This window comes from Jaculus jaculus, chromosome 5 (assembly GCF_020740685.1).
Source record: "Jaculus jaculus isolate mJacJac1 chromosome 5, mJacJac1.mat.Y.cur, whole genome shotgun sequence".
In the NCBI taxonomy this organism is placed as follows: domain Eukaryota; kingdom Metazoa; phylum Chordata; class Mammalia; order Rodentia; family Dipodidae; genus Jaculus; species Jaculus jaculus.
In genome coordinates this window covers 95,302,504-95,328,242 of record NC_059106.1, presented here as the reverse complement: position 1 = coordinate 95,328,242, position 25,739 = coordinate 95,302,504, and the positions used below count along the sequence as shown (strand labels likewise).

General features: G+C 40.3%; 1 protein-coding gene across 8 annotated transcripts in view; it reads right to left on the bottom strand.

Annotated features, from left to right (window-relative positions):
• Nfia (nuclear factor I A) overlaps positions 1-25,739 on the bottom strand; it is a 612,310-nt gene that overhangs the window by 118,351 nt on the left and 468,220 nt on the right. For all 8 annotated transcript variants that reach the window (XM_045149015.1, XM_045149021.1, XM_045149014.1 and 5 more), the window contains exons 4-5: positions 19,677-19,751; positions 2,740-2,857 (exon numbers count right to left, since the gene is read on the bottom strand). In XM_045149015.1, the coding sequence (XP_045004950.1) occupies positions 2,740-2,857; positions 19,677-19,751 (193 nt within the window). The remainder of the gene's footprint in view (positions 1-2,739; positions 2,858-19,676; positions 19,752-25,739) is intronic.

Here is a 25,739-nt window from a genome sequence, read left to right as displayed (position 1 = left end):
GATCCTGGAGAGTTGAACTGGGATCCTTTGGCTTTGCAGGCAAAGGCCTTAACTGCTAAGCCATCTCTCCAGCCCTATTCACTTATTTCTTAACTGTGAGGAGATGAATTGGTCCATCATTCTGTTTCTGGTTCTTGGTTGTCTAACACAGGGATTCTATTATTTTAGAAACATTCGAGGAAAACAGGAAAGCACTGCTAAAATCTATCCATAAAGGGAAGGATAACTTCTTCAAAGAGTGGCTCAGCAGCTCTTCTTCTGTGTAAAGTTTGTCTATATGTTGCTAGAAAATCTACCTGAAAGCTAAAAGCTTTAATTCCTCACATTTACTGGCTTGGTTCTTACTATGTGTGGGACTTACAGGCCAGGCCAAAAAATGGTACATTTCTGCATGTTTGCATACACTAAACTGAACATTTCCATTGATTTGCCAATTTGTAATGATCCTCTGATTTGCCTTTAGGGACACAGTATTGAGGACAATACCTTGGTGCTTGTTTCTTGCTGAATCAGGGAAGTTAGCTATTCTCCTTCAAGAGACTTGAGTCGGATAGGGAAGCAGGACAGGTTCACACCTCCAGTACAGTAACAATGTTACAAAGAATGGTACTGCATGTCTGGGAAGGGTGGAGATATCAAATACTTCCTTGTTAGGATCCCACATTCTGCTACAGTTAGGCTTATAAGTGTCAGCCTCACTCATAAAGACCATGGCTTATCAATTCCAGCAGACCTGAGTTTGAATGGAGACTGTGCCTAGGGCTGTGATCTTCGGCAAGTGCCTTAACTTCTCTGAGCTCTGGGTGGCTTTACTGTTGCAACAGAAAACTTGCCTATGTTATTAAGTGATAGTGAAGATTAAACAAGATGAGATACATAAAACCACAGACCAATTAATACCAGCAGCATGAACAAATAGCTAACAATAGAAAACAGCATCCTAGGAAAACCCTACTGAGAGTAAGGAAAACACTACTGAGATATTAACTACTCACAATCTTTTTAATTAGTTCCTTATCAGGGCTAGTTATTTGACACTAGCCTGTGGATGACATTAATAAACAGGTCTCCAAAGCTGCAGAGGTTCACAGAAGAAGGCAAGGAATGCTGTTTGGGAGGTACATGAGACATGTGTAGCACACATATAAAAAAAAAAACAACAAACAAGCAGCCCACAAACTTTTAAATTAATCATTGAACACAAGTATTTGCAAAGCTTTTTCTTGTTGACTGAGTACAGTTACACAGTGTCTCTTCCATCAGCAAACATCCAAAATCCTCCAAGTGTAATAGCACTCAAATGCATTCACAAATCTCTTTTTCCTATTACAAATGCACTTTGGATTTTAGGCCTTCCCCCACAACCCAGGAGCTGATACTATAGTGACCTAAGGAAAGCATTTAAACAGCCACAAAGTTCTGTTTGATGAATAACTGTTTTTTTTTTAACTTCATAGTATTAGAAATGACCGAGTTGATTCTTTTAAAAATTAATGATGTTTAAAACATTGTACATAAAAGTAAGGTAAGACTCCCTACCAAGGAAAACATTTACATTCTCAGCATTATTTTAAATCATAGAAGTTTGTACTTGCTTTAGGAGAAATATACCTTTGATAGATATTTTTTATGCAGGGTACACAAACAAGAAAGATTGTTCTGCCCTATTCTTTTCTTTATTGTCACAGTCCAGTGCTAAAGCCAATTTGTAAAATAATACTGTGGGTTTAATGCCTAATCTCTTCTCCAGTACAGGCTATCTGGAGACAACAGGATGTTGGCTTTGTGACCTAACTTAAGGGGATCAAGAAAGCTGGAGCTCACAGTAGGCTGTGGGTTTTAGAGTACGCAGAGAGTGTGTGTGTTGAGTCTGGCCCCATCAACCATCACAGCAGTTTCTCTTTGAGGGCAACCCCAACAGCTTGGATTTGGGGATCTCTGATGGGAAAGGACTGAGAAGGTTGAGGTAGGGGGAAGGGGGAGGATGGGGGCCGGCAAAGGAAGGAGCCTGTACTGGTATCACATTTTTGTCTGTATTTGTCTGGGAGGCTTATCCAAAATAGTGTCTGCTTCCTATCTTTTCCCCAGTCTTTGTCCTTCCTTTTGAGGAAACATGCTACATTCACACCTATTGTCACATTTCCTCATGCCTTTGCTCATGGTCTCTCCTACTCAGAATGTTAAGTTTTTTCTGCCTCACCTTACCAAACCCGACCAGCATCCAGAGCTGAGTACAAGTCACTCTTTTTGGACAAAGCTTCTGAAAACCATTTTTAAGGCTAGAGAGTTTGCTCAGTGGTTAAGGCACTTGCCTTCAATGTCTAGTGACCCAGGTTAGACTCCCAGTACCCACATAAAGCCAGATATACAAAATGATGCATGTATCTGGTGTTCGTTTGCAGTGGCTAGGAGCCCTGTTGTACCCATGCTCTCTCCCTCTCCCTCTCTCATTCATTCACTCCCTGCAAGTGAAAAAAAATTTTAGTCCACAACACAATTTAAGTTACTGCATTTTACTTACTAGTTAGTGTGTGTGTGTGTGTGTGTGCACGTGTGCATGTATATTTTTCTGTTTAATGTATATTTGTTTTGCTTCCATAATGGGACAGCTTGTTAAAGTTTAAACTACTACCTTTCTTCCTTCTATTATTATAGGCCAGTTGTTAAAAGCCTAGCAGGCCCAGAGTTAAGGCATGCCTTTGAGTGGCCCAATCTTCTTAGGGGCTGCCAATAAATTACCTGGTAGAGGATGTACTGGGTAAAGACCTCCTCATTGCTCCTGGACTCATGCTGTAATATGAAGAACTTTCCAAATCTGAGAGAGAAAAGTTGGGGCCGGTTCCTGCAGCTATTGGTGCTAGAATGAAAGAAATACAAACAAAAATGCATCAGTTAAGTCTTGTGAATAAAAGATTAATGAGAGCCTATTCAGTGTTTTATTTAGCACATTTTTTTCCCTGTATTTGTCTGGGAGGCTAATCCAAAATACTCAGTAATAAACTGTGACTTCAAAGGAAAATTGACAATAAAAGTAGCCTATACCAGAAAGGCTTTTTTTTTTTTTTAATGTACCTTTCATCTTTTTGCAATAGCAAACTGTCACCAAGGTTACAACATTCTTGGATTTTTTTTTAAACAAAAATGTCTCATGTGTCAGTTTTAAACTTTTCTGAATGACTGACCCAAACTTTCTCTTGGCTTCTCTGACTTTGATCCCAATGGATTCTCCTCATCTGTAGTTTGGAATTCTGCTCAGAATTTCAGTGAGAGTAAATCCATTCTTCTAGGCCACCCATTCTGAATTTCCTGCAATGTGAGATGTGTGCTTTTTCTTTACACAAGAGCACCCTGCACACAGCTTTACCTCTGGATCTGTCCCAACCTGTATGCTATGGCTCCAACCACAGTTTCTATAAATAGCTTCACTGATTGCCGGCATGCACCTTCAGGACATACTGTCTGTGAGAGCTGGGCCACTACATCAGAGAGTAGCAGCTGCAACAAAGACCACGTGGCTCACAGAATGAAAACATTTATTATCAGGCCCTTTATAGAAGAATCTATCAACCTCTGATTCAATTTTGATAATATGTTATTTTCAGAGCTGATCCTCTTTTGAAATGTGATTCCTTGTATTTTTTATACCATCAAGCATCAAGATGCCTTGGCTACAGTAGCTTAATAAATAACATACTTTTGACATATTCACCTGCCAATCTTATTTTAAAACTGTAAAACTGTGGTGAGGCTCTACTAATTTAAGTACTCTCCTTTTCAAAATATTATACAAAAGCAGGACAACAGATCATGTATTAATGCATACTGGGTCGAGTTAAGGCCATACAAGTAGATACATAAATAAAGTAAAAGGTAGCATTTATTAGAAGAAAAGGTCATTAGTAACATGATGAACCAGGAACTGCACTCAAGAAATGATCAGTGAAAGTCACTGTTACCAAAACCTTGCTGTTATGTAGATTAACATAAAGACAAGTAAGAAGCCCTATTCGGCGATTCTTGGACTGATCTGGCTGCACAGGAGTGGGGAGCGGGTGTGAAAATAAGATGCTCAAGGGAGTACCTTTACTGGAGAAACTGAGATGCCTGCAAAGGATGCTGGAAGGACAGGACCATGCAGGCAACCAAGAGGAAAGGAGCATTTCAAGACACAGGAACAGCTGAAGGGAAGAGAACAGGACATTTTCACTTGGCTTTTGACAGCCGGTGTAGGGTATAGAATGGAGGTGAGGTCTCAGCTGGGTGGAGAATCCTCATTCCGGAACATGGAACGAAGGGCAAGATCCTCTGCTGACTATTGAGAGGAGAGGAGAGGAGAGGAGAGGAGAGGAGAGGAGAGGAGAGGAGAGGAGAGGAGAGGAGAGGAGAGGAGAGGAGAGGAGAGGAGAGGGAAGAAGCAGAGGAGGGGTAGAAAAGAAGACAAGAAGGAGAAGAGCAGAGAGGAGACACATGGGAAGAGCCTGGCCTCAAAGGAGAGCTGAGGCTTTCTACAGCTTGGTAGCTATCAGTCCTTCCACCACACACTTTATCTATTGGACAATCGATCCTAGAAAGATGCCTTTACCTCTGTTATTTTTTTAAATGTCAAGGGAGCCAGAATAGGTGAAGAATGCAACATGTATATTCATAAACATGGTATAACTTCCTCTACACAGATTCAAAACTAAGCCCACAGTCAATATAATGTTCCTTATCCTGCCCCAGAACTGACCTCTGTGAACATATGTGCATGGTAATGGCACCAGGAGCCCAGGCCAAAGTGTTCACTGAACTTCTGGTGAATGACTTCATAGCTTAGTGTGTGCATTTAAACCATCACTAAAGCTAAAATGAAAGTGAGCTCTGTAACCTGGTTAAACAATCCCAGAAGTACTCAGACCTGAGCTACACCTTTTACCAGAGGCCTTTATGAGCCTGCACTCCTGCCACTGTGCGTATAGGTATTCTGCATCTCATGCAGGTTACCCAGTTGTGACAGATTCTGATTCAGTGGTATGGCATCACAGAGACAGGGCCTCACACCTGAGATGAGGATCACTGTCAGAGCACCTCTGCAAGGGGGTGACGCATTTCAGGACCTCCTGTCTACAGAGCAGGTAGCAGATAATAAAGCTAGAATGGGGCAGGTTTTGGAGACCCTGGAAAGCCACGTATCTGTGGAAGCACATTATTTATATACCTAGTTGAATTCTTAAACTAACCTTTTAAGGATAGTACATCTTTTAGATGAGGAGAACCAGGCTTTGGATTAAGAGGCAGTAACTTGCCATCACTTACAGAAAGTCAAGAGAGGAAGAGTCATGCTAAGCAGGGCTTTCCACAGGTATACCCTCCCTGGAAGATGCACAGGTTTAAAGAGACAGAAGAGGAGACAGGAAGGCCTTCTGGCACCTAAGTTTGGCGGGAGAAAGTAGAGTGACTGAAACGGGAGTCCAGAACAATTTCTGAGCAAGGAGGTGAAAATATAGTGGGGACTATTCATGAGGCAACAGTTTACACAAAGGACAAAAGGGGACTAATGCTCTGTAGGCTGGGAAGGTTAGCACAGTAGTCCCAGGAACAAGGAAGCCTAGACTATCCTGTCAAGGAAGAAAACAGAATCTGTACAACATATAACCTGCATGTCTTCCAGGACAGCAATAGGTCAATAAGACTTGTTCTTGATTATAAACTAAGAAAAAGTGGAAGTAAGCAAATGATCACATTCTTTTAACAAATACAGACTAGCAACAACATGTATTAACACAATGCACATTTACCTAATAATGTTTTTTTTTTTTTTCTCAATGTCACTTAACTTCTGCCCTGTGCAGGATCTCACAACAGGCTTTGAAGGCCAATCTTCACTGGCTTAGGTGTTACAGAGACTACAAAGCCATTGTCAATCAAACATGAGTATGGGAAGGAAGGATTGGAGAGCCACAGCACTTCCTGTTACATTGACTGTCAGAGCTGACTTTGCCCCATCTGTACTTAACTGTAGGCTTTATCAGTGTTTGACTCACATGTAACATTTTGTCCCCAATTAGAGTGAGCTGCATTATGAAGGCCATAAGTATAGACTTTGTGGGAGGTTAAAGAGAGTGCTGGCCAAGGGTGGGATTTAGTAACTAGGTGTGTAAAGTACTTAAGATGCTGAAACTCTCTGGGCCTCGTAGTTCCAATGCAAGTATTACAGACATGCAAAACTGTGGCCACCCCCTCTCCATGACCTCCATCGCCTTCCTCACAAGTTTAGCAGGCATCTTTTACAGGCTGGAGCTGAGATCTTTAAACCCATCATCCCATTTAAACCTCACAATGCTAACTAGGAAGGAACTGAGGCACAGCGAGGCTAAGAGATTTCCTCAGGTCATGAAGACAGAGGTCAGACTGCATGACCTTTAATTCCACAAACCCCAGAGTTGCTTTTGTGATCCTAAACAGTGCACTACAGCTTGTGTGCACAGTTGATGGTGAATAAATACACTCTGAATTAAGGAGAGTAAACAGTTATTTTCCCTATTGGCCTCCCTTAACTTGATGCCATGCAAAATGAAACTTAGTTTCTCTTAGTATGTACAAGCAGTTAGGAAGAGCCCCTTATTTTCTAAGCATCACTGAAATTTCTTTAGCCTAATTTGTGTGCCATGAAGTTTTTCCTCAAAAGGTTAACTTCGGAAATTTTGCCTTCAGATGTTATTTCTAAGTCATGCACCTCCCCTTTCTCTCTTTCCTCTCATGAAGAGAGCGTACACTTTGTGTCATTTCTTAATAAATGGTTTGCTATTAAGGCATCATTATAGTAATGTGGGCTATTGGAAGAAGGGGTTACTTTAGTAGCCAACCCTCTTAATGACCTGCTCTTTGGTACACATTAGTAGCTGGATGGGGGTTGTGGTTATTGAACTTCTGCCATCCACTAGAGACAATCTGCTCAAGCCTGCATTGTAAGAAAGAGAGGACTATGGGAAAATAATTCTATTCAAATTTTCAAGCTATTCTGTCTGGTACAGTGCAGTTCTTTGGGTTTAGCATTTGTTTGACAGGAATCATCACAGTATTGTTGAAATGTCTATGAGTGTGTCCAGCCCACTGCTGAGTGCACATGTCCTCACAGAGGCTGAACTCCATGAGCTTCACCACATATTTGTGGAGTGCCTTCTACATGCCAGTCATTGTCCCAGATGCTAAAAATCAGTGGATAGGAGATTTAAAAAAATCCCTACCTCATGGGCCTTATATACTAGGGTGTGCATGTCCATGAAGAAGTATGGAATAAAGACCATTAGGACCTAGCACTCAATTTCCAATTTATAAAATAACTACAAAAACTAGGACATGTTCCTCTTCTGATTATATGATCAAAAATACCCCCAGAGGGCTAAAGAAATGGCTTAGCAGTTAAGCGCTTGCCTGTGAAGCCTAAGGACCCTGGTTTGAGGCTCGATTCCCCAGGACCCACGTTAGCCAGATGCACAAGGGGGTGCATGCATCTGGGGTTCATTTGCTGGAGGCCCTGGCACGCCCATTCTCTCTCTCTCTCTGCCTCTTTCTCTGTCTGTCCCTCTCAAATAAATAAATAAACAAAAACTTAAAAAAAAATACTCCCAGAGAGTTTGAGAGCTTGTATATTCATACTGGGGGCTGGAGATTCCCAACAGCTGCACAGAGTTCTATGGCCTGGGACTAGTTCATGTTGTTTTGCATTCCCATGGCACAGGTCTTGTAAGAAAGTCCATATCACTGGCACAAAAAGAGTGAACATGGGAAAATAGTTGCTGTTCTTTCTATTAAAGGCACAGTTGTAAAATAATGCTATGAAAACTCAAGCAAATCTGGAATCATCATTAGAGGGAATTAAGCTGGAAAGTAATTTATAACAAGAAAATCCAGCCCCTTTGTTATTTTCCTTTTACTGTAATATTATGCTTCCTGAACACTGCCTAAAAGAGAAGGCTTTTAGAAAAAAAAAATAAGTATAGTAAAATTAACTCATTTTATCAATTTGTGCTCTGCCAGAGTTTCCTGACTGTGGCTATGAGGAGCTGTAAAGCTGATGAATTTGCATGGAGAAGAAACCAGTGTAAGTACTTTATGTAAGAGGTAACTGGGACACGCACTGCTATAACGCAGACACCCTGCAGAGAGCAGCCTGCTGCAGTACGAACAGTTATGAGCTAGAAAAATGACCACACTGCAGTCTGTCTGACTTGAATGGAAATCAATCATGAAGGTACTTTCTGTGCAACTCCTATGCCACAGTTCTCCGTGGCCAAGCAGATTTCTGCTCTGTAAACCCTGTGCTGATCTCCATTTTCTAGCTGCTCTTAAAGGATGTGGCCAAATGCAGGCCAATCATAGGGTTTTCCAACCAGGAACATAAAAGAAAAGCACTGAACTAAAATGTGGATTTCCCTCTATGTGAAAATGAGCTTGTCTGCTATTAAAAGATTTAAGCAGTGGTTTCTAAGAAAGGCAATGTTAGGTGCCAAAAGCTAACAGAATGCTTTAAACCCCATGAAAGGTATTTGTTAGCACAGGCACACCACTTTGTTCACACATTCAGGACTTGTGGACACAAGTTAAGGCACATGTGTATGGGGGAGTAGTAGGAGGGTACAGAGACAGGTCAGTAGAGTTTCTTCTTTCTCTGTGGTGTATGTGTGTGCTATGGTGTGGTGTGGCACCCTGTATGTCTGCCTGTGATTGGGGGAGCTGGTTACAGTGAGTGGCTGGAGTGGAACCTTGGGTGTCCCTCTCCATCACTCTTCTGACCAGTCTTGTTTTGAAGCAGAATGCTTTTATTTACTCTGGAGTTTGCAGGGCTCCAATTCTTGGGTTGCCTGCTCCCATGCAGGGCTAAGTTCATAGGTGTGTACGGCCATGCCCAGCTGTTTTATATAGGATCAGGAGATTTGAACTCAGGCAGTTTCAGCCCCCTCAGAAATTCATGTTTGTGCAGGAAGTGTAGCTAACCACTGAACAATCTATCTTGAGCACTTTTTATTTATAAAAATGTTTCTATTTTATTAAAATAGAAACCATTCACTGACACCTTGTTCTACTCTTTCCTGAAGCATGAAAATGTGACAGGTAACTGCTATAAATTTGATTCATAAAGAAAGCTTAGTCTTGAAGCTCCAGAAAGTCCCATATATGCCCTAAAGTGGAAGGAACCATCTCCTGCTTATTTATCTAGTCCTCAGCACACAGCATAGGTTATATGTAAAATAAATGTTTCTTGAATTGAATTAACTTATATGAGCATGTTAATGAAAGAATAACAAAGAACTTATTACTATTTTCAGGATGGGACAGATGATACATATGGTATTTTACCTAAAAGATCTTATTTTGTCTTTATATTATCCCCATGGAATATTCATTAAAATTATTCTTATTTAAAAGTGAGAAAAGCCAGGCATGGTGGCGCACGCCTTTAATCCCAGCACTCGGGAGGCAGAGGTTGGAGGATCGCCTGGAGTTTGAGGCCACCCTGAGACTACATAGTGAATTCCAGGTCAGCCTGGGATACAGCGAGACCCTACCTCAAAAAACAAAACAAAACAAAAGAGAGAGAGAGAGAGAGAGAGAGGGAGATAAAAGTGAGAAAATCAGCTGTGATTTTCAGTAGTGTCATAGGGACTTGATTTTAGGTATTTTCTAGATATTCTCCCAAAGAAATGGGGTAGAAGCTACATTTTGATCTCCCCTTTCCCTTTGTCATTAATTACTTGGGAGAAGATGCCAATGAGATTCAAACTGCAAAGAATTATCATCCACTATTAAAGTGGCAAGACTGCTACCTGAACCCCAGTTACCCTTCTCCCTTCCTTTTTCCAGGTCTTCAGCACAGGTGCTTTATGGGACATGGGGCCCTCCTGACACATGGCCTAGCAGAGTGGTCATGGAGAGTGAGTAATACTGGCCAAGTATCTGCATTAGTGGTTCTGCCTTCAGGACTGGAATTGATTTTCTACATTTGAGAGTATTGTCTAGTCTTGGTTTTTGGTTGAGTCAGAGGTGGTCCTTATTTAATGTACGATACAGCCTCAGCTGTGGGATTCAGTCTTCCCTGACAGAGGATGGATTTGATGGCCTAGGAGATGCAACCCCTTTGCCAAGATGGCCTAGGGCCATCTGATTGCTGCTACATCAAATGGGAGTCCCTTCCCAACAGCATACTAATCCACATGTCTACATACAATCTTTTTCAGTATTTCCACTAAGCACTACTTCACTGTTTCCTATTCCACCTACTGAGCAATACTAGGCGTTGCCAGGTATTATGCCTCATGTACTGCGTTAGTTCAGGTCAGCATGTGCCTTGCTATGTGGCTTCTCTGAGTGTGCCAGTATTGTCTAGGATCACATATTCCAAACCAAATCTTGATATTATTTGTGGTCTTATTATAGGGTAATGAAGGACTTCTGTCAGGCTTTTGGAAATCACAGAAGGTCTTTTATTTCCCAAATATTACTTAGTAGATATGAATATCTGTTCTTAAGTGAGGCTTATAAGCACATAGATTTACTAAAAAGCACATTATCAGTAATGACCTTCAGAGTTTTTGTTCATATGTAAAAACAAGAGGTAAAAATACTATGAAATTAATTCTCCAGAGAGATGGCTGAGCGGTTAAGCGCTTGCCTGTGAAGCCTAAGGACCCCAGTTCGAGGCTCGATTCCCCAGGACCCACGTTAGCCAGATGCACAAGGGGGCATACACATCTGGAGTTCGTTTGCAGTGGCTGGAAGCCCTGGCATACCCATTCTCTCTCTGTCTCTCTATCTGCTTCTCTCTCTCTCAAATAAATAAATAAAAATGAACCAAAAAATAAAGTTATAAAAAAAACTTTGATATAAATAATCTAGGTGAGGTTAGCCACTTAAAAACTTGTATTAGTATTAGGTTGAGAATTTAAAAATACCCTGTTACCTATAGGAAGTATCCAGAATATTGCAGAAATATGGACTTTGGCTAAAATTATCAGGAATAAGAATTGTTAAGCTTTCTAAATAGAAGAATAAAGGCTGTTGGTTTGTACCTATTCTATCAGAATTGTTCATTAAAGGCTACTCTAATGATTTTTCTAATAAACCAATTATTAGAGCACAATTCTAAAGTTAGTAATTCTTAATTATACATAAATACATATTTAAAATAAATGGAGCACACAGTGGGTAATTAGGGCAAAGCCTTTTCTTAGCAATAATTGTAGTAGTTATTATTACTGAGCCCTACTCTATATAACACTTATGGTTCTTTTATTTAATCTTCACAACATTCCTGAGAGGTCTCACCATGTCAACACTTCAGACATGCTCAGCACACAGTTGGGACTTTAAATCTTTATTAAAGAAATGATTAAAATTTGTTAGGAAAACACCATTGAGGGATGTTAAATATGTCCAAAATCCCACAGCTGTTGAGTGACACTGCTTCACCTCTAATTTCAAATCTATGATGCTGTGCTACTCTCAGGAACATGGATGCACATGTCATGCACAGGAAATAGAAATAGTTACCTGCACAAGATTAGAAGCATATAGACATTCAAATAGATCCAAAACCACAAATTGGATATACATCAAGGTATTATGTACTTTTCTTCTCCCAGGTTCATGCTTTATCATGAGTGTTCTGAGTCTGGTAAAATTGGCAAGAGCTTCCATTGAGGCCAGAGAGCAAAGGTTCTCACATCTTCCCATGCGCACACTTACTGCCCCCTCTAACCAAAGAGGACAGGGCCTTCATGCACAGCCTGAAGCATCTACTGCTGTGGTAAGCATTTTCCTGCCCTTGTGCTAATTCCAGCCAGCACAGTGGTCCACACAGCACAGGGTATATACCTACTTCATGAGGTAAACCTGAACCAGCTAAAGACAGTCAGCCCTTGAGTGAGGCCACCTCACTCAATGAGGAGGGTGGGAGAGGAAAAAATCGTGCTTAACCCCACAAACTGTGAGCTAGAATTAGGAGGAAACAATGTCATGAAGAAAATTTCTCTTGCTACCATTCCTTCCCATTGGCCACCAGCTTCACTGTCCAAATGTTTGCACTGGATATGCCAGGGAGGAATTATACAGCAAGACATTCTTCTCAAATAATTCAATTTCAATATTTATCTTAAAAATTCACTGAATTATACTGCAGGAAATCTGTTAAATTAAGCCATCCAGAATGCTATTTTTTCTTCCTCAGAGTGTGGCAATATTTATTATTTGCTCTCTTTAGGAAGGGCTGATTAAAACTAGAGAATGGAACATTGGGAGGGCCATATTATAGTCAGTCTAAGGTGGCACAGACTGGAAAAATAAAAACATGGAGGCAATCAGCATTTTCTATTATGTAATTTGTGCAACAGATTATTCTTTAAAAGCTGTGTTTTAGAGATAGACGTCATACTTTTTCTAAAGGACCCCCCGCCTATTGTCTGAGACACAACACACCTTCCTTCTGGAGGAGGTAGCACTGACTTCTACCCTAGAAAATGTGTGATGCTCATTTCAAAATTACTAGTAGAGCCTGCTATTGACCATCTAATTATGTCGAGTTCCATTTATAAACATAGCTAACCACTAAGTTTATGGAGACTTTTTTGTGCTGCTTTAATAGGATATTGATCGCGAGCATAGTTGGAGTGGACTGCCATTGAATTGTGTAATGGCAGACAAAGGCAAGGTCACAGGAGCTGCTCAAGCAAAGGCTGCAGTCTATTTTTTATTATCACCCATGTTTCTTCCTTTAATACTCAGGTCCAAGTGGTTTATTTCAAAAGAAGATCTTGCTTAAGAATATACATCATTTAAAAAATTTAAATCGCTGATATCACATTCCTTAGCAGAAAAGAGCCAATAAGACAACAAAGTTCCAAATCTGTCCTGCTTTAATAAGGATCAAAAGGACTGCAAATATTTAAAAGGCAGCCCCAAAGGACTGGATACTTGGAATTTCTGGTCCTGGATCCATTTCTTCATTTGTCCTTCTGCATACAAACACTGTGTATTTTCAAGTTTGAGCTTGTCCTGCTGAAGAGTTTCATTTTCTTATTGTGTGTTGTGTCTGAGTTGATTCTGTTTTAGCTCTACCACATGACGTGGCCAACGGTTGTTAGGGGAAATCTATATGCACTGACACAGCCCTCTAAGCTGCAGCTAGAAACCTAGAGACTTGAAAAAAGTTTACAAATGAACCACATTTGGACCTTTGTGAGGATTTCTGTGTAAGGATCTCAACAATGAGCATTCCCAAGGCAGAAAACAGCCACTAGGGTGCCACCTCATGCCAGGCTGCAGCATAGGCCTGATTCCATGCCCTGCCATTCTTCATTGACAACTTGGGAACTTTGAAGTCCACCCAGCAGCCAGGTCTTGTGGCAGAGTGAGAACAATTGTGCTGCTGGGTTCTATCTACATAGAGGAACCAGAGCCAGTACAGGCTGAGAGAGTGAAAGTGGTTTTCACACCCAAAGATGCTAAGGCTGCCCACACTGTACTGAGAAGCCTGGCTTTGCAAAATTCCAGGGCCATGAAGTCACCCTTAGCCACGAAGTTTACTTAACCCTTGCAGCCAGCTTGGGTATGTGAACCACTGCTGGCAAATCAGATTCCACCAGACCAGAGTCACAATGGCTTGTGTGTTTTTGTGGTTTTACTCTTTCCCAGTAAAGTCTTTGAGGTTTTAGAGTTACTCTACGAACTTCAGGTAAAAATGACCTAGCACTTTAGAAGGAAATGGGCAGTTGTGGAGTTTGGGTTGGGGGCACCTTTCTGGTTTCACATCTGAGGAACATTTGGCAGCCTCAGAGCACACATCTTGAGGAAACACTGGTACAAAATAAACAAGAGTGGGTCTGCCAGACTGCCCTCAAAGCAGCACCACTGCTCAGCCTGGGCTCTCAGGGGGCAACTTTCAGGAAGAGACCAGCTTGAAAATGCTTGTAGAAGGGTTTGTGCAAGCAGCAGCATGGAAGAGACAGCTCACCAGATGGCTCCTGCCTCCCTCTTCCCAGTACTACAGTGAAACAGCATGCACGTGGAAACCCTCCTCCAGAGCTTGGAATACCTCTGTCTTTTCCACTGGCCCCACATGCAGTGGTCTGTACTTTCTCCTTCCACGCAACATCATTATAAATAATTAGAACTACTTTCAGATGGTCCTGCCACATGGGGTGGGGAGGGGGAGTTAAAGAATACAGACCTATTTTTATGCCAAGATATGTTCTTTGCTGCAAAAACTGAACTCTCTCACCTTTCACAAATGTTAGATAATAGAGTGAAAAATTAAAGGGTGGTGTGCAAGAGACAAGGGTAAGGGTTGGGGTTCATGGGGGCATGTAGTCTGCACTGGCTGGCAGGTGTTGTGAGTCCAGAGCTCTCTGTGTTACATACAGGACACGAATGTCCAGCAGCCTGGCTGCCTGGTCCTCTTCTCGGAATTTGTGAGCTGAGCCAGCAGCACTTGCTGCTCTTTCCCTGTCCTTGCTACCTTGGTAGTGACACTTTTATAAATAGCAAAATTAGCACATTGTTGTTTTAGTGAATCCTCATGAGGAAATACTGAAATGAAATATCTCCTTCTTGTACTACAGGTACAAGGAGGAAAGCCACCCTGAATCTGATGAAAATAAATATTTTTACTATAAAATTTAAAAATTTGCTGGGCATGATGGTGCATGCCTTTAATCCCAGCACTTGGGAGGCAGAGATAGGAGGATTGCCGTGAGTTCAAGGACACACCCTGAGACTACATACTAAGTTCCAGGTCAGCTTGGGCTAGAATGAAATCCTATCTTGAAAAAACAAAACAAATTTAAAAAATTAATACTAAATATCTGGAAATGAGCAGAATTTTTTTCAAGGCAAATCATCTGTTCCTGATTACTTTGGACTGTCCATGCTGTACCACTGGTCATAATCACCCCTGATAGTGGTGAGATTAGAAAAGAGATGCAACTGGGACACTGAGGCAGGAGTTTGGGAGAAATATGAGACTAAGATAGGCCAGTGAAACATCCAAGGAAGAAACATAGCAATAGAGATGTAGGGTGAGGTAAGATGTGCCACAGGGTATTTTCAGGGCAATGAAACTATTCCTCACAATACATACTATTGGGTACATGCCATTACACACCTGTCAGGATCCTTACAATGTATGACAGGCACAAAGTATAAGCCTTCATTAATAACTATGTGTCAATATTACAATTGATAAAAATTAATTGTCAAAACCATAGTGTAATACAGAGGTCTCTGGTTTGGTCTCAACTTTCAGCACCATTTATTTTAGTTTTAGCACAGTGAAACTGAGACTCGGCCTTTCTTGGAATAGCAGGATTTACTTTGTACTGGCAGGAAAGGGGAGAGACCTGAGAAGATGGAGAGAAGGGGAACACTGAAAGGATTCGGGCTGAAAGCAAAGGGGATGATCAGGAGAGCAGCTTTGGTTTGGAAGGGAGAGGGACAGAAACCAGGATCCCTGGTGGCCAAGGAATGGAGAACAGAGCTTGGAAAAAATAGTGCCTGCCCATCACTGGGACAGCATAGGCAGATGTAAGGAAACTTCAGAAGGTCTGGGGAAGGATACAAAAGGGGCAAAAGAGACACTGGAAGAAGCTGAACCAAACTCTGAGTCAAAAAGAGAGAGTTGGTATATATGTGTGTGGTTAGGGGTTGGAGAAATGGCTTAGTGGTTAAGGCGCTTGTCTGTAAAGCCAAAGGATGCAGGTTTAATTCCCTATGACTCAGGCAAAGCAGATGTATAAGGTGGCATATGCATCTGGAGTTTGTATGCAGTGGCTGGAACCCCTGGCACATACATTCTCTCTCTCTTTCTCTCTATCTGCCTCATTCTCAAATAAATAAATAAAAATAAAAATATATATTTTAAAAAAGAGGGAAAGAAGTAAAAGAATAGGAGGCAGAAAGAATACAGAGGGAAGATACAGAGGAAGGAAGGTGTGCACAGAGAGAAGAGGAGACAGAGATGGAGAGAGACAAAGAAAATAGGCAGAGAGACAGGTAGAGAGGGCAGGGAGAGACAGGGACACGCACTTTACATCAAGTAGGAGCAGAGGAAAAGAGAGGGAGGAATGTCAGAGGAAGTGTTATATATGTCCTCTTTGGGGGAGGGGACACTACCCTGCCAGAGAAGGGCCTTGAGTGGGATGCAGAGGTATAGGCTGATGGTCAGGAAAAAAGCCAGGCTTGTTAGAACTCTTGCTGAGATCTTTTGGGGAAGTCTCAACTATGGCCAATTGGGAGTTGGGGGGTGGGGGAGAGGGGAATGAATATAGGTCTGTTAACAGTAGGGAAATTGTTAGAGAGGGGTATCAAGGACTTCTGTACTTTGTTAACTGAAAATAATATTCAGAAACTGCTATACTATATAACATAACACATATATGATATATATTTATTATATAATATATCAGATACTTATTATACATACATATTATATATGTATATAACGTTCAGCACTTGGAATATAACTTTGTGGTATGTCACTTGTCCATCAGGTGTGAGGCCCTTGGTTCAATTCCCAGTTCAGTAAAAAATATAAAGGCTAGCCGGGTGTGGTGGCACATGCCTTTAATCCCAGCACTTGGGAAGCAGAGGTAGGAGGATTGCTGAGTTCGAGGCCACCCTGAGACTATAGTGAATTCCAGGTCAGTCTGAGCTGGAGTGAGACCTTACCTCGAAAAATAAAAAAATAATAATAATAAAGGCTATTAATTTAAAATAAAACTATACCTGAAAATAAATCTAGGGAAATTTTTGAAGTATTTTACTTACTCTGGTTTACATAAAAATGATAAAAATAGTTTCTATCTTTTTTGAAGCAGAGATTTGATCTAGACAAGCTGGTCTGGAATTCACTATGTATTCTTAGGTTGGCCTCGAACTCACAGCAATAGTCCTACTTTTACCTCCTGAGTGCTGGGATTAAAGGCATGTGCCACCATGTGTGGCCAATCTTTTTTTTTTTAAGTACCAGTTAAAAGTTTATGGCCTCCCCTATCATCCCACCTCAGCCTCCTGAGGGTTAGGCTTACAGGCATGAGCCACCACACTTTACTCTAGGACTTTTGAAGTAACAGCAATCTTGTGCTATCTCTAAAGTTAGCCCTTTGATTCAGATTTGTCATTTAACTAAGTCAAATGAGGTTAGATTAGGTATTAAGAGAAAGCTAGGGCTAGAGAGATGGCTTAACAGTTAAGGTGCTTTCCTGTAAAACCTAAGGACCCAGCTTTGACTCCCCAGAACCCATGTAAGCCAGAAGCACATGGTGGCTCATTTATCTGGAGTTTGTAGTGGCTAGAGGGCCTGGCACACCCATTTTCTCCCTCTGTCTTTCTCTCTCTTAAATAAATAAATAAATATAATTTTTTAAGAGTTCATGGGCTCAAGAAATGATCACTCAAGAAAAACCCAGAATCCTTGGTTCTGCTTCATTCTATAATGCAGTTATAGGAGCTATCATGTCTGCAAGGAGCTAGGAGAGTAGGAAGGATAATGCTAGTGTATCTGGGCACAGCAATATCTTCCATCTGTGGAAAGTTGGTATCAGAAACCAACTTAGGAAAACCAAGGGAAACAGGTCTACTAAGAGACTAAATAACACCTGGCACAGGGTGTGTGCCTGATAAATTCTCACTAGTATAATTTTTCACACTAACATTCCACATGTTCCTAATGGGGCTAACAACTTGTGTTTGATCAACTTATGTGATGGCCTAATTTGATTTGAAGGGTACCGAGTGCACCCCAGCCCCACTCATCTGCAAAAAGTTCCCACACTCCCAGTCCTCAAATAGAGACTCAGCTCTTCCCACATGGGCACAAGAAGAGGGCAGGGCAGCACTGGGAGAAATGTGTAAAGACTCCAGCTCTATCACATCTGTTGAGTCAGAAGCTTTACAGAATACTGTGTAGGCAAAGAACTGAGCTTGTGGGTCCCTATCATAGCAGCCAAGATGATCTATCAAATATGCTCTGGAAAACCTAAAGATATACAAGTCCTTGCCACACAGCTTTAGTCAGCCAAGGCATGTGTGAGTCCTGGAGTGATGACACAGCAGTGTACAGAATCCAAATGCAACGGTGATGCCAGACATCAGCCACACTGCCCCTACATGGGGATAGGAAGTAATCCAGGACCTTCTGCAAACTTAGTGTTTAGGGTGGGCATTCTTTCTGGCAGGTTTAGAATTCATTTGGCATTCATGCTGCCATGGTGGAGAGCTAATCAAGTTTGGATATAAGAACTAGAAGGGAAGTATGAGATGTGGAGAAAGCAGGAGATGCTGTCTGGCCTTCTCTTATAGCCCCCAGGCCTTGAAACACCAGTAGCAATGAAGCCTAAACGCAAACAGGACAGTGGCCAGTATAGAATAATTAGGTCTAGGGCTCTAATCTTAGACTTAAAGGGTATTTATAAAAAAATCTTTAAGGCTATGTTTGGATCTTAGTAAGGGCTCCATAAGGACATGTTCCTGTAATGCTACTATGACAGATATGCTTGGATACATACTCTGGATATTATAAGATCATAAGAAAAATGTGGAACATTTTCACTTATAAAAGTCTTAAAAAATAAAGAAAATATATACACATGATTGTTATCTGTCCAGAGAAAATAACTGGCGTATAAGCTAGTGCTGACCCGGGTATGCATCTTCCAGGTCAGAGTGCTATGCAGTTTCTTCTCAGCTGGCCAGGCCTTTGGGCACACGTCAGCAGGACAGCAGCAGCTTCTCCATTCTAGGCCACATCTGATGCTCCTAACGTCTCTCCCTTAGGTTGCCAACTCTGCTACACAAGAAGCTAGCCAGGAACACTTCAGCATCCATGGCAGTGATACCTGATCACTATTTTTGCATTATTTTCTTTTTCAACCTCCTTCGAGCTAGCTAGTCTAAGAGTAGCAGTTCTAGCATTCCCAGACATAGGTGAGCCATTTATTCACTGTTTGACTTTGGGTAAACGACTTCAATAGGTCTTTAGCTTAACTCATGTATCTGATGAGCTTCTTGCAAGGAATGATGTGACATCCTTTGAGGCCTAGCACAGTGCTTGGCTCACAAGTTCTATTTTTCTTCCAACCTTACATTGTACCTCACTTTTTGAACCCTTGAGATTCTTCCGGTCTGTGATGACTGAAACAAGAGCAGACTCTCACCCTTCTTGAAGAATGTCTGTGTATGTGTGTGAACATATTTACATTTGTGGCTTGTGTGTGCATGAGGGAAAGAGACATGCAGAGACAGAGACAGAGAAAGACATAGAGGACAGACTCCCCCTTCTTGAATTATCACAGCAAGAACTTAGTCACTGGGTCTCTGATCAGCAGACCTGGGTGGTAGCAGGTCCTCTTGGCTCACTGTCATAGTCGATATTGACAAGCTAGTAATGACCATGCTGTACCGTGTCACTCATACTGACAGCATTAGCATTGTTGAAAGGTTAGAAACCAATTCTTTTAAAATGAAAGATGGCTTAGAAATCAGGGAAGACTGAGCATCTTTTAAACTAAGTTCACACTGCAAACTCAAGAACATGTGAGGCACTCAGTTTGTCAGTCCTTCCCCACTACCTTACACCATTTAAACTTTCTTGACTTAAAAACCTTGGCTTTTAAACAAACTAGGCAGTATCAAAGAATTGTACTTACTTTGTGACACTCTTACTAGCTCAGTCACGCTGAAAACACCCGATGTGACAAAACTGTCCTGGAAGCCCAAATGTCCTGTGGAAACACAAACAAAAGAAAACTAAGTGTCATAAACAGAACATGTGTGACAACAGAACTGTAAATATTCATTTCAGTATGATTAAAACGTATGGTGTCTAACTGCCCACTCATGTGGATGGTGAGTTTGACTCAGGAGGTTATAGAAAGCCATGACACACAGCTGGGTGAATTTTGAGATGACTCAAAGAACTCAACAGGAAATCTTTAACAAAAGAGAATTTAAAAGAAATGGTTTCCCTGGGTGACCTATGAGATCTCTGTAAGCATCAGCCATGGTGGCCACATTTGATGAGGGTTTTGAAACATTCTTCTCTTAAAACACATGACATCACAATCAGTTATCAATTCATTAAATCAAATGAGCTTTTAAGATATTCCCTTCTTTTTACAGGAACTTTTTTTTGAAAAAACCAAAACAATCCCTTTATGTATTTGAAAGGACAGAGAAGAGAGAAGATACAGAAAAAGAATATATATATATATATACACATATATATATATTCATTAATATATATATTATATAATGAATAAGAATGGGCACATCAGGGCTTCTGGTTGCTGCAAACAAACACAAGATTCCATGTATCACTTTTGTATCTGGCTTCACCCAGGCTGACAGGCTTTACAAACAAGAGCCTTTAACCACTAGGCAGTCTCCCCACCCTCCCAGGTCCCAAGGGGAAGTTTTAAAAATCCAAATAAGAAAAACAACTTCAATTCTTGAAACATGAAACAAATTATTTTGTTAAAATAAAAATTTAGAAGCCAGGTATGGTGGTGTCCACCTTTAATCCCATCCATTCATTTTTTGTGAATACAATTGATTTTCTTCAAGGTATCTAAGTATTATATAGATCCCTAATAACTGGTAAAACTATATGGTATATCCAGAAATATAAATCTTAAAACCAGCAAGAAATCGATACTTTATAGCAGATAGCTTTCATTCCTGCCATATGGTTTTCTGACCCAGTCTCACATAGGCCTATTCTGCTTGAGAGACTTGTCTGTACAGTCAGTGTAATCTCTACCTGCCTGAAAAACTGACTCAAATAAGCACTTCCTAGCTGAACAGATTTTTAAAGAGCCATTCTTTGGAATAAGAAACATCTCTTTGAGACATACAGGATAAGAAGACAGATCAGTGTGAATATGTAACAATTCATAAATACAATGTATATGTTGATAAAAGCTAAAATTTACATACTACAAAAGGGAAAGTAACTTTACCCAAAGCAGAGTCCATGTACCAAGAAAATTATTAAATTTTATGCATATAAACATTGCCAAATTACATGTTTTAGAGGATTATAAATGGACCTATGAATTCTTCTTTCTTTCCTAGTTATAATAGATTTTTGGGTAATGAAACTTTTTACTGAAAATTAAAGAAATTTTTTCAGTTTTATATAATGCACAGAACTTATGACACTCAAATACATTATGCACATATGTGGAAAATGTCATAATCAAATCCATTATTATATTATATATATTACATATATGAATATACACAAATAAAATATTTTAAGAGGTTTAAAAGTTCTAATTTTAGGATATGCTGTAATAATCTGCATTTTAAAATAAAATGACTGTTTCACCTCATAGACTCTAAAGGGCCTTTCCTTGTCAAAGTAACCCATAGTCAGTATGTTTGGGAGGCTCTTACTGGGTGCTTTTTATTTATGTATCTTGGATTAAGAGAACAGAGAAGTAAAAAAAAGAAAGAAACAATAAATAGAAATTCTTTTAAAGAGGTCTTTGTAAAACAGATCATAATCTGTCTTTTATTGATCTGAATGAGACACTATTCAGATCACACTGATGCCACAAATCACAGCAAAGAAAACCCAGCCACTGAGATGTACACTGATATTGACTCAGCCGACATAGAATGCATAGGCAACTCACAGCTGAGGAGGAAAACCCACACTGGCCTACTGCTCTTGTTTCTCTGTCTCTTTGTCCTCTCGTTTCCATGCTATTTATTTCAGTACCAAGGTCAGAAAACCTTTCTTTTAAAGAAAAACTAAAGAATTTCTGAAAATACAGACCCTGAATGCTCATACTCAAAAGCATGAAATGTATTTAATGAGTAAGTGGGGTTTGGGAGAGGATACTCTTGACTTCATCCATTGAACAGATTGTCACCCTCTTCTGGTTGCCCCTTTTCTTTTGGTCATCTCTTAAATGTTTGTATTCTCCATGGTCTCTCCCTCCCCCACCACGTGTGTATGTGTCTGTGTATAATTCCTAAATTATTTTATCTGCTTCTGTGACATCAGCTACCAGTCTAGACTGTAATATTTGTGAAAACCAGATTAATTTGATTTTCTCCTTACTGGATCCTTAATTCCTAAGACAAAGTAGCTAGTGAGAATTTGTTGAATGAGAAGATGAGTGAGTCTATCGGCAATAGTGTTTATATCATATATCTTTCTTTTGCTCAGATCTCTCTCCTGGGTTCCAAGCATATAAATATAAATATCTGTTGGACATTCTATTCAGAATGCTTACAGGTAGCTTCAGACCCAACATGTCCAAAGCTGAACTCATTTTCTTCTTCCCTAAAATCCTGCTCTCACACTTTTGAATCCTACTTAAATGAATCACTCTTTACCTAGTTTTCTGTGTGTTGGTGTCACTCTTGAATCTTGGCCAATGTAATGAATTCACTCTAATTCTGTTTCCTCTTTACACTGTCACTCTATTTATGTCTCCATCTCCCTGTTCCCAAGACTCAGCTTCTTCTCACCAGCAAGTTGGGGAGCCTCTAGGCTATTTGTTGTCTCCCATCAGTCTTTCTCACCCATCCATTCTCCAGTGAACCAGAGCTGTGCATCAGGCTGATTTGAACACTCATTCAGTGAGCAATTATTTACTGAGTACCTCCTGTGAGTCATACCCTGTATGTGATATATAGTCCCTATTTTAAGAAAGTTTGAAGTGTACAATTAGAAATAGCAAAAAGTTTTAAGACAAATGATTGGGATCAAGTATGAATGGGATAATGGACTTGAAGAAAGCAAGCAGGAAAACCACTACAAAGCAGGACCAGGAAGATCTTTCTTACGAGCTGGTATCTCAAAGACATTGAGGAGACAGCTAAGGACGGAAGGAAGAAAGATTCTTCAGGTAGAGGGATGTGCCAAGGCCCTGAGGTAGGAAAGAGGCAGGTCTAGAGAAGGCTGAGATAAATCCAATGTGTTCAGTGCACACTGACCTATGAGAACTCTTACAAGAGCCCCACAGGGTAGAACACAAACACCTCCACAGTGTGTGTGGCCTCATGGCTACCTCTGCTCCACTCTTCAAGCTCATGCAGTATCCCACCCCTCACTCTTGTCATCCCTCTTGGTCTAAAGAGATGCCATGCTCCTCCCTGGACCTGTGTTACTCCTGCCTCTACTGCTCTCTCTTACCCTTTGCCTTGTCATCTCCCTACTCTTATCTCTCAGGACAGCTTTGTTGTAACCTCCCTCAGCCTCTCCTGCCTGACCTCACCACTAGGAGGACTTCTCTTTCTTTTTTCTTAACACTGACCAATTATGCCATGAGCCACTTGGACAAAGGTCCTGTACATGCAGTGGTCGGTTTCTGTGTGAGCCCTTGGAACTAGCAGATTCTCAGGTTTTATTGTCATTCTAGCTTCTAAGATGGTACCTGGGCAAGCAGAAAGTACTACAGAGATGACTCTGAGTGAACAAAACCCAAACTTTCTTCATTTAAAAGAAAATAAAGAAGTCATACAATTTCTTATTTCTGTATCTTACTCTCCCTTCCAGTAATAGGGTTTGAATGAAAACTGAGCTAATTTGCTTAGAAAACCATTCACATAAAAATGAGCCAACTGGGCTGGAGAGATAGCTTAGCAGTTAAGGCACTTGCCTGCAAAGCCAAAGGACCTAGGTTCAATTCCCCAGAACCCATGTAAGTCAGATGCACACAGTGGCACATACATCTGGAGTTCATTTGCAGTGGCTGGAGGCTCTGGTATGCCCATTCTTTCTATGCACATCTCTCTGTCTCTCTAGGTATCTATCTATCTACCTCTCAAATAAGTTATATATATAAAGGTATATATATATATATATATACACACACACACATACATATATATATATACATATATATGTATATATACATACATACATATATATACAAAAAATGAGCCAGCCCAACATTCCCTGCAAACTAAACAGCACCAAGACAAGATATAAAATCCACTGATCTGTTGAAGGGCACATAAGAAATGCCTGGCATGCCCTATGGTTGCCATGATGTCTACATCTTGGGAGAGCAAAGGAAAATGAAGTTAAAAAACAGTGCTATTTAATGTACATTAGGGGCCTAGTCCTACTTTAAACTATGATCATGTATGATATTAAGAAAGTCATTGTAAAAATAATTCCTCTTTTTTTCCCTACAGGCCACTTGGCCCTAGGTTTATAGATAAAGTAAGGTATATATGAATACATTCTAGCCAGAAAAATGAAAATGAAAAATGTACTTATTTCCTAAAGCCTGATGGCTACATTTCTTCAAATTTAATGAAGTTATCAGAGAGTCCCAACAGGTTGACATCTCCAACAGGAAAAGGACTGTGTAAACAATCCATTTCATTTGAATAGGCTACCAAATTGGTTTTGCTTACTCACCAATTTTTTTGAAACCTACTGATGAACTCTATCAGAAGACAGCAGGAAGACATAGACCTAAGGAATGATGGAAAAGCAATGTGGCTAAAGTAATTACTAAGCAAATGGAGCAGATTCATGACTCCTTCTTGCTCACACATACCAAATTATAAAAATGACGTGTAGGGAAACTACACTGAAATGGTTATTCTACTCTATTACAAATAAGGAAAAAGTATAAAAAGGTAGAACATTGAGGAAGGGGGAGGTGGAAAGAATATAAGAACTACAGGGTGGGAAGACATACTGTATGGCATTGTCCTCCCTGTAGTAACTGACTGGTATAACCATGACCCAACAGGGATTGCCAATGCCCCATTAAAGAGGGTCTGCAGGGCAATGAGCAATGGGAGGGGGCATAAGAGGATAACCAGGTGGGAAAATGGCCAACTTGCAATATATTTCTATATTAAAGTTTTCAATAAAATGTAAATTAAGGGTTGGAGAGATGGCTTAATGGTTAAGGCACTTGCCTGCAAAGCCAAAGGACCTAGGTTTGATTCCCCAGTAACCACATAAAGACAGATGCACAAGGTGCAACATGAGTCTGGAGTTCATTTGCAGTGGCTAGAGGTCTTGATGCATCCATTCATTCTCTATCTTCCTCTTTCTCTCATATATATATACACATATACATATATAGACATACATACATATATATACACATATATATATACATATATATATGTATGTATGTATATATATATGTATGTATGTCTATATATGTCTATATATATATATGTCTCTATATATATGTATATATATGTATGTATATATATATATGTATGTATGTCTATATATGTATATATAAATTAAAGAAGAAATAAAAAAGCGAATTTAAGCTGTTTGTTATTGATCTTAAAGGATCTGTCAAAAGCCCAAGACATCTCAAGATCTGAACTTTTGGGCAGAAATAAGTGTACAGAGAATTCTGCTGAAGCATACCTTAGATGAGATGATGTTGTTCAGTGATCTGTCTCTGAATTCTGAACTATTACTCAGGAGCAATTGTATAGGAGATTGAAATCAAGTGGATCTTTTTCCACTTCACATTAAAATGGCTAAACAGTTCATTCACTGAAGTTTGTTCAACCAATTCTCAATTAGAGTACAGGTTTCAATTTCCAGGAGTCAGTCATACACAGTGGGTAGAGATGAGACATTCTGGGAGAAGGAGTGTGAAAAGCCAAGTTCTTTGATGAGTTCTTTGGAAGAGCAGACCTCTCTACTTTGATGACATCAGTCGTTATTATGGGAAAGGCCATTCTATAGGAACCAAGTTTTA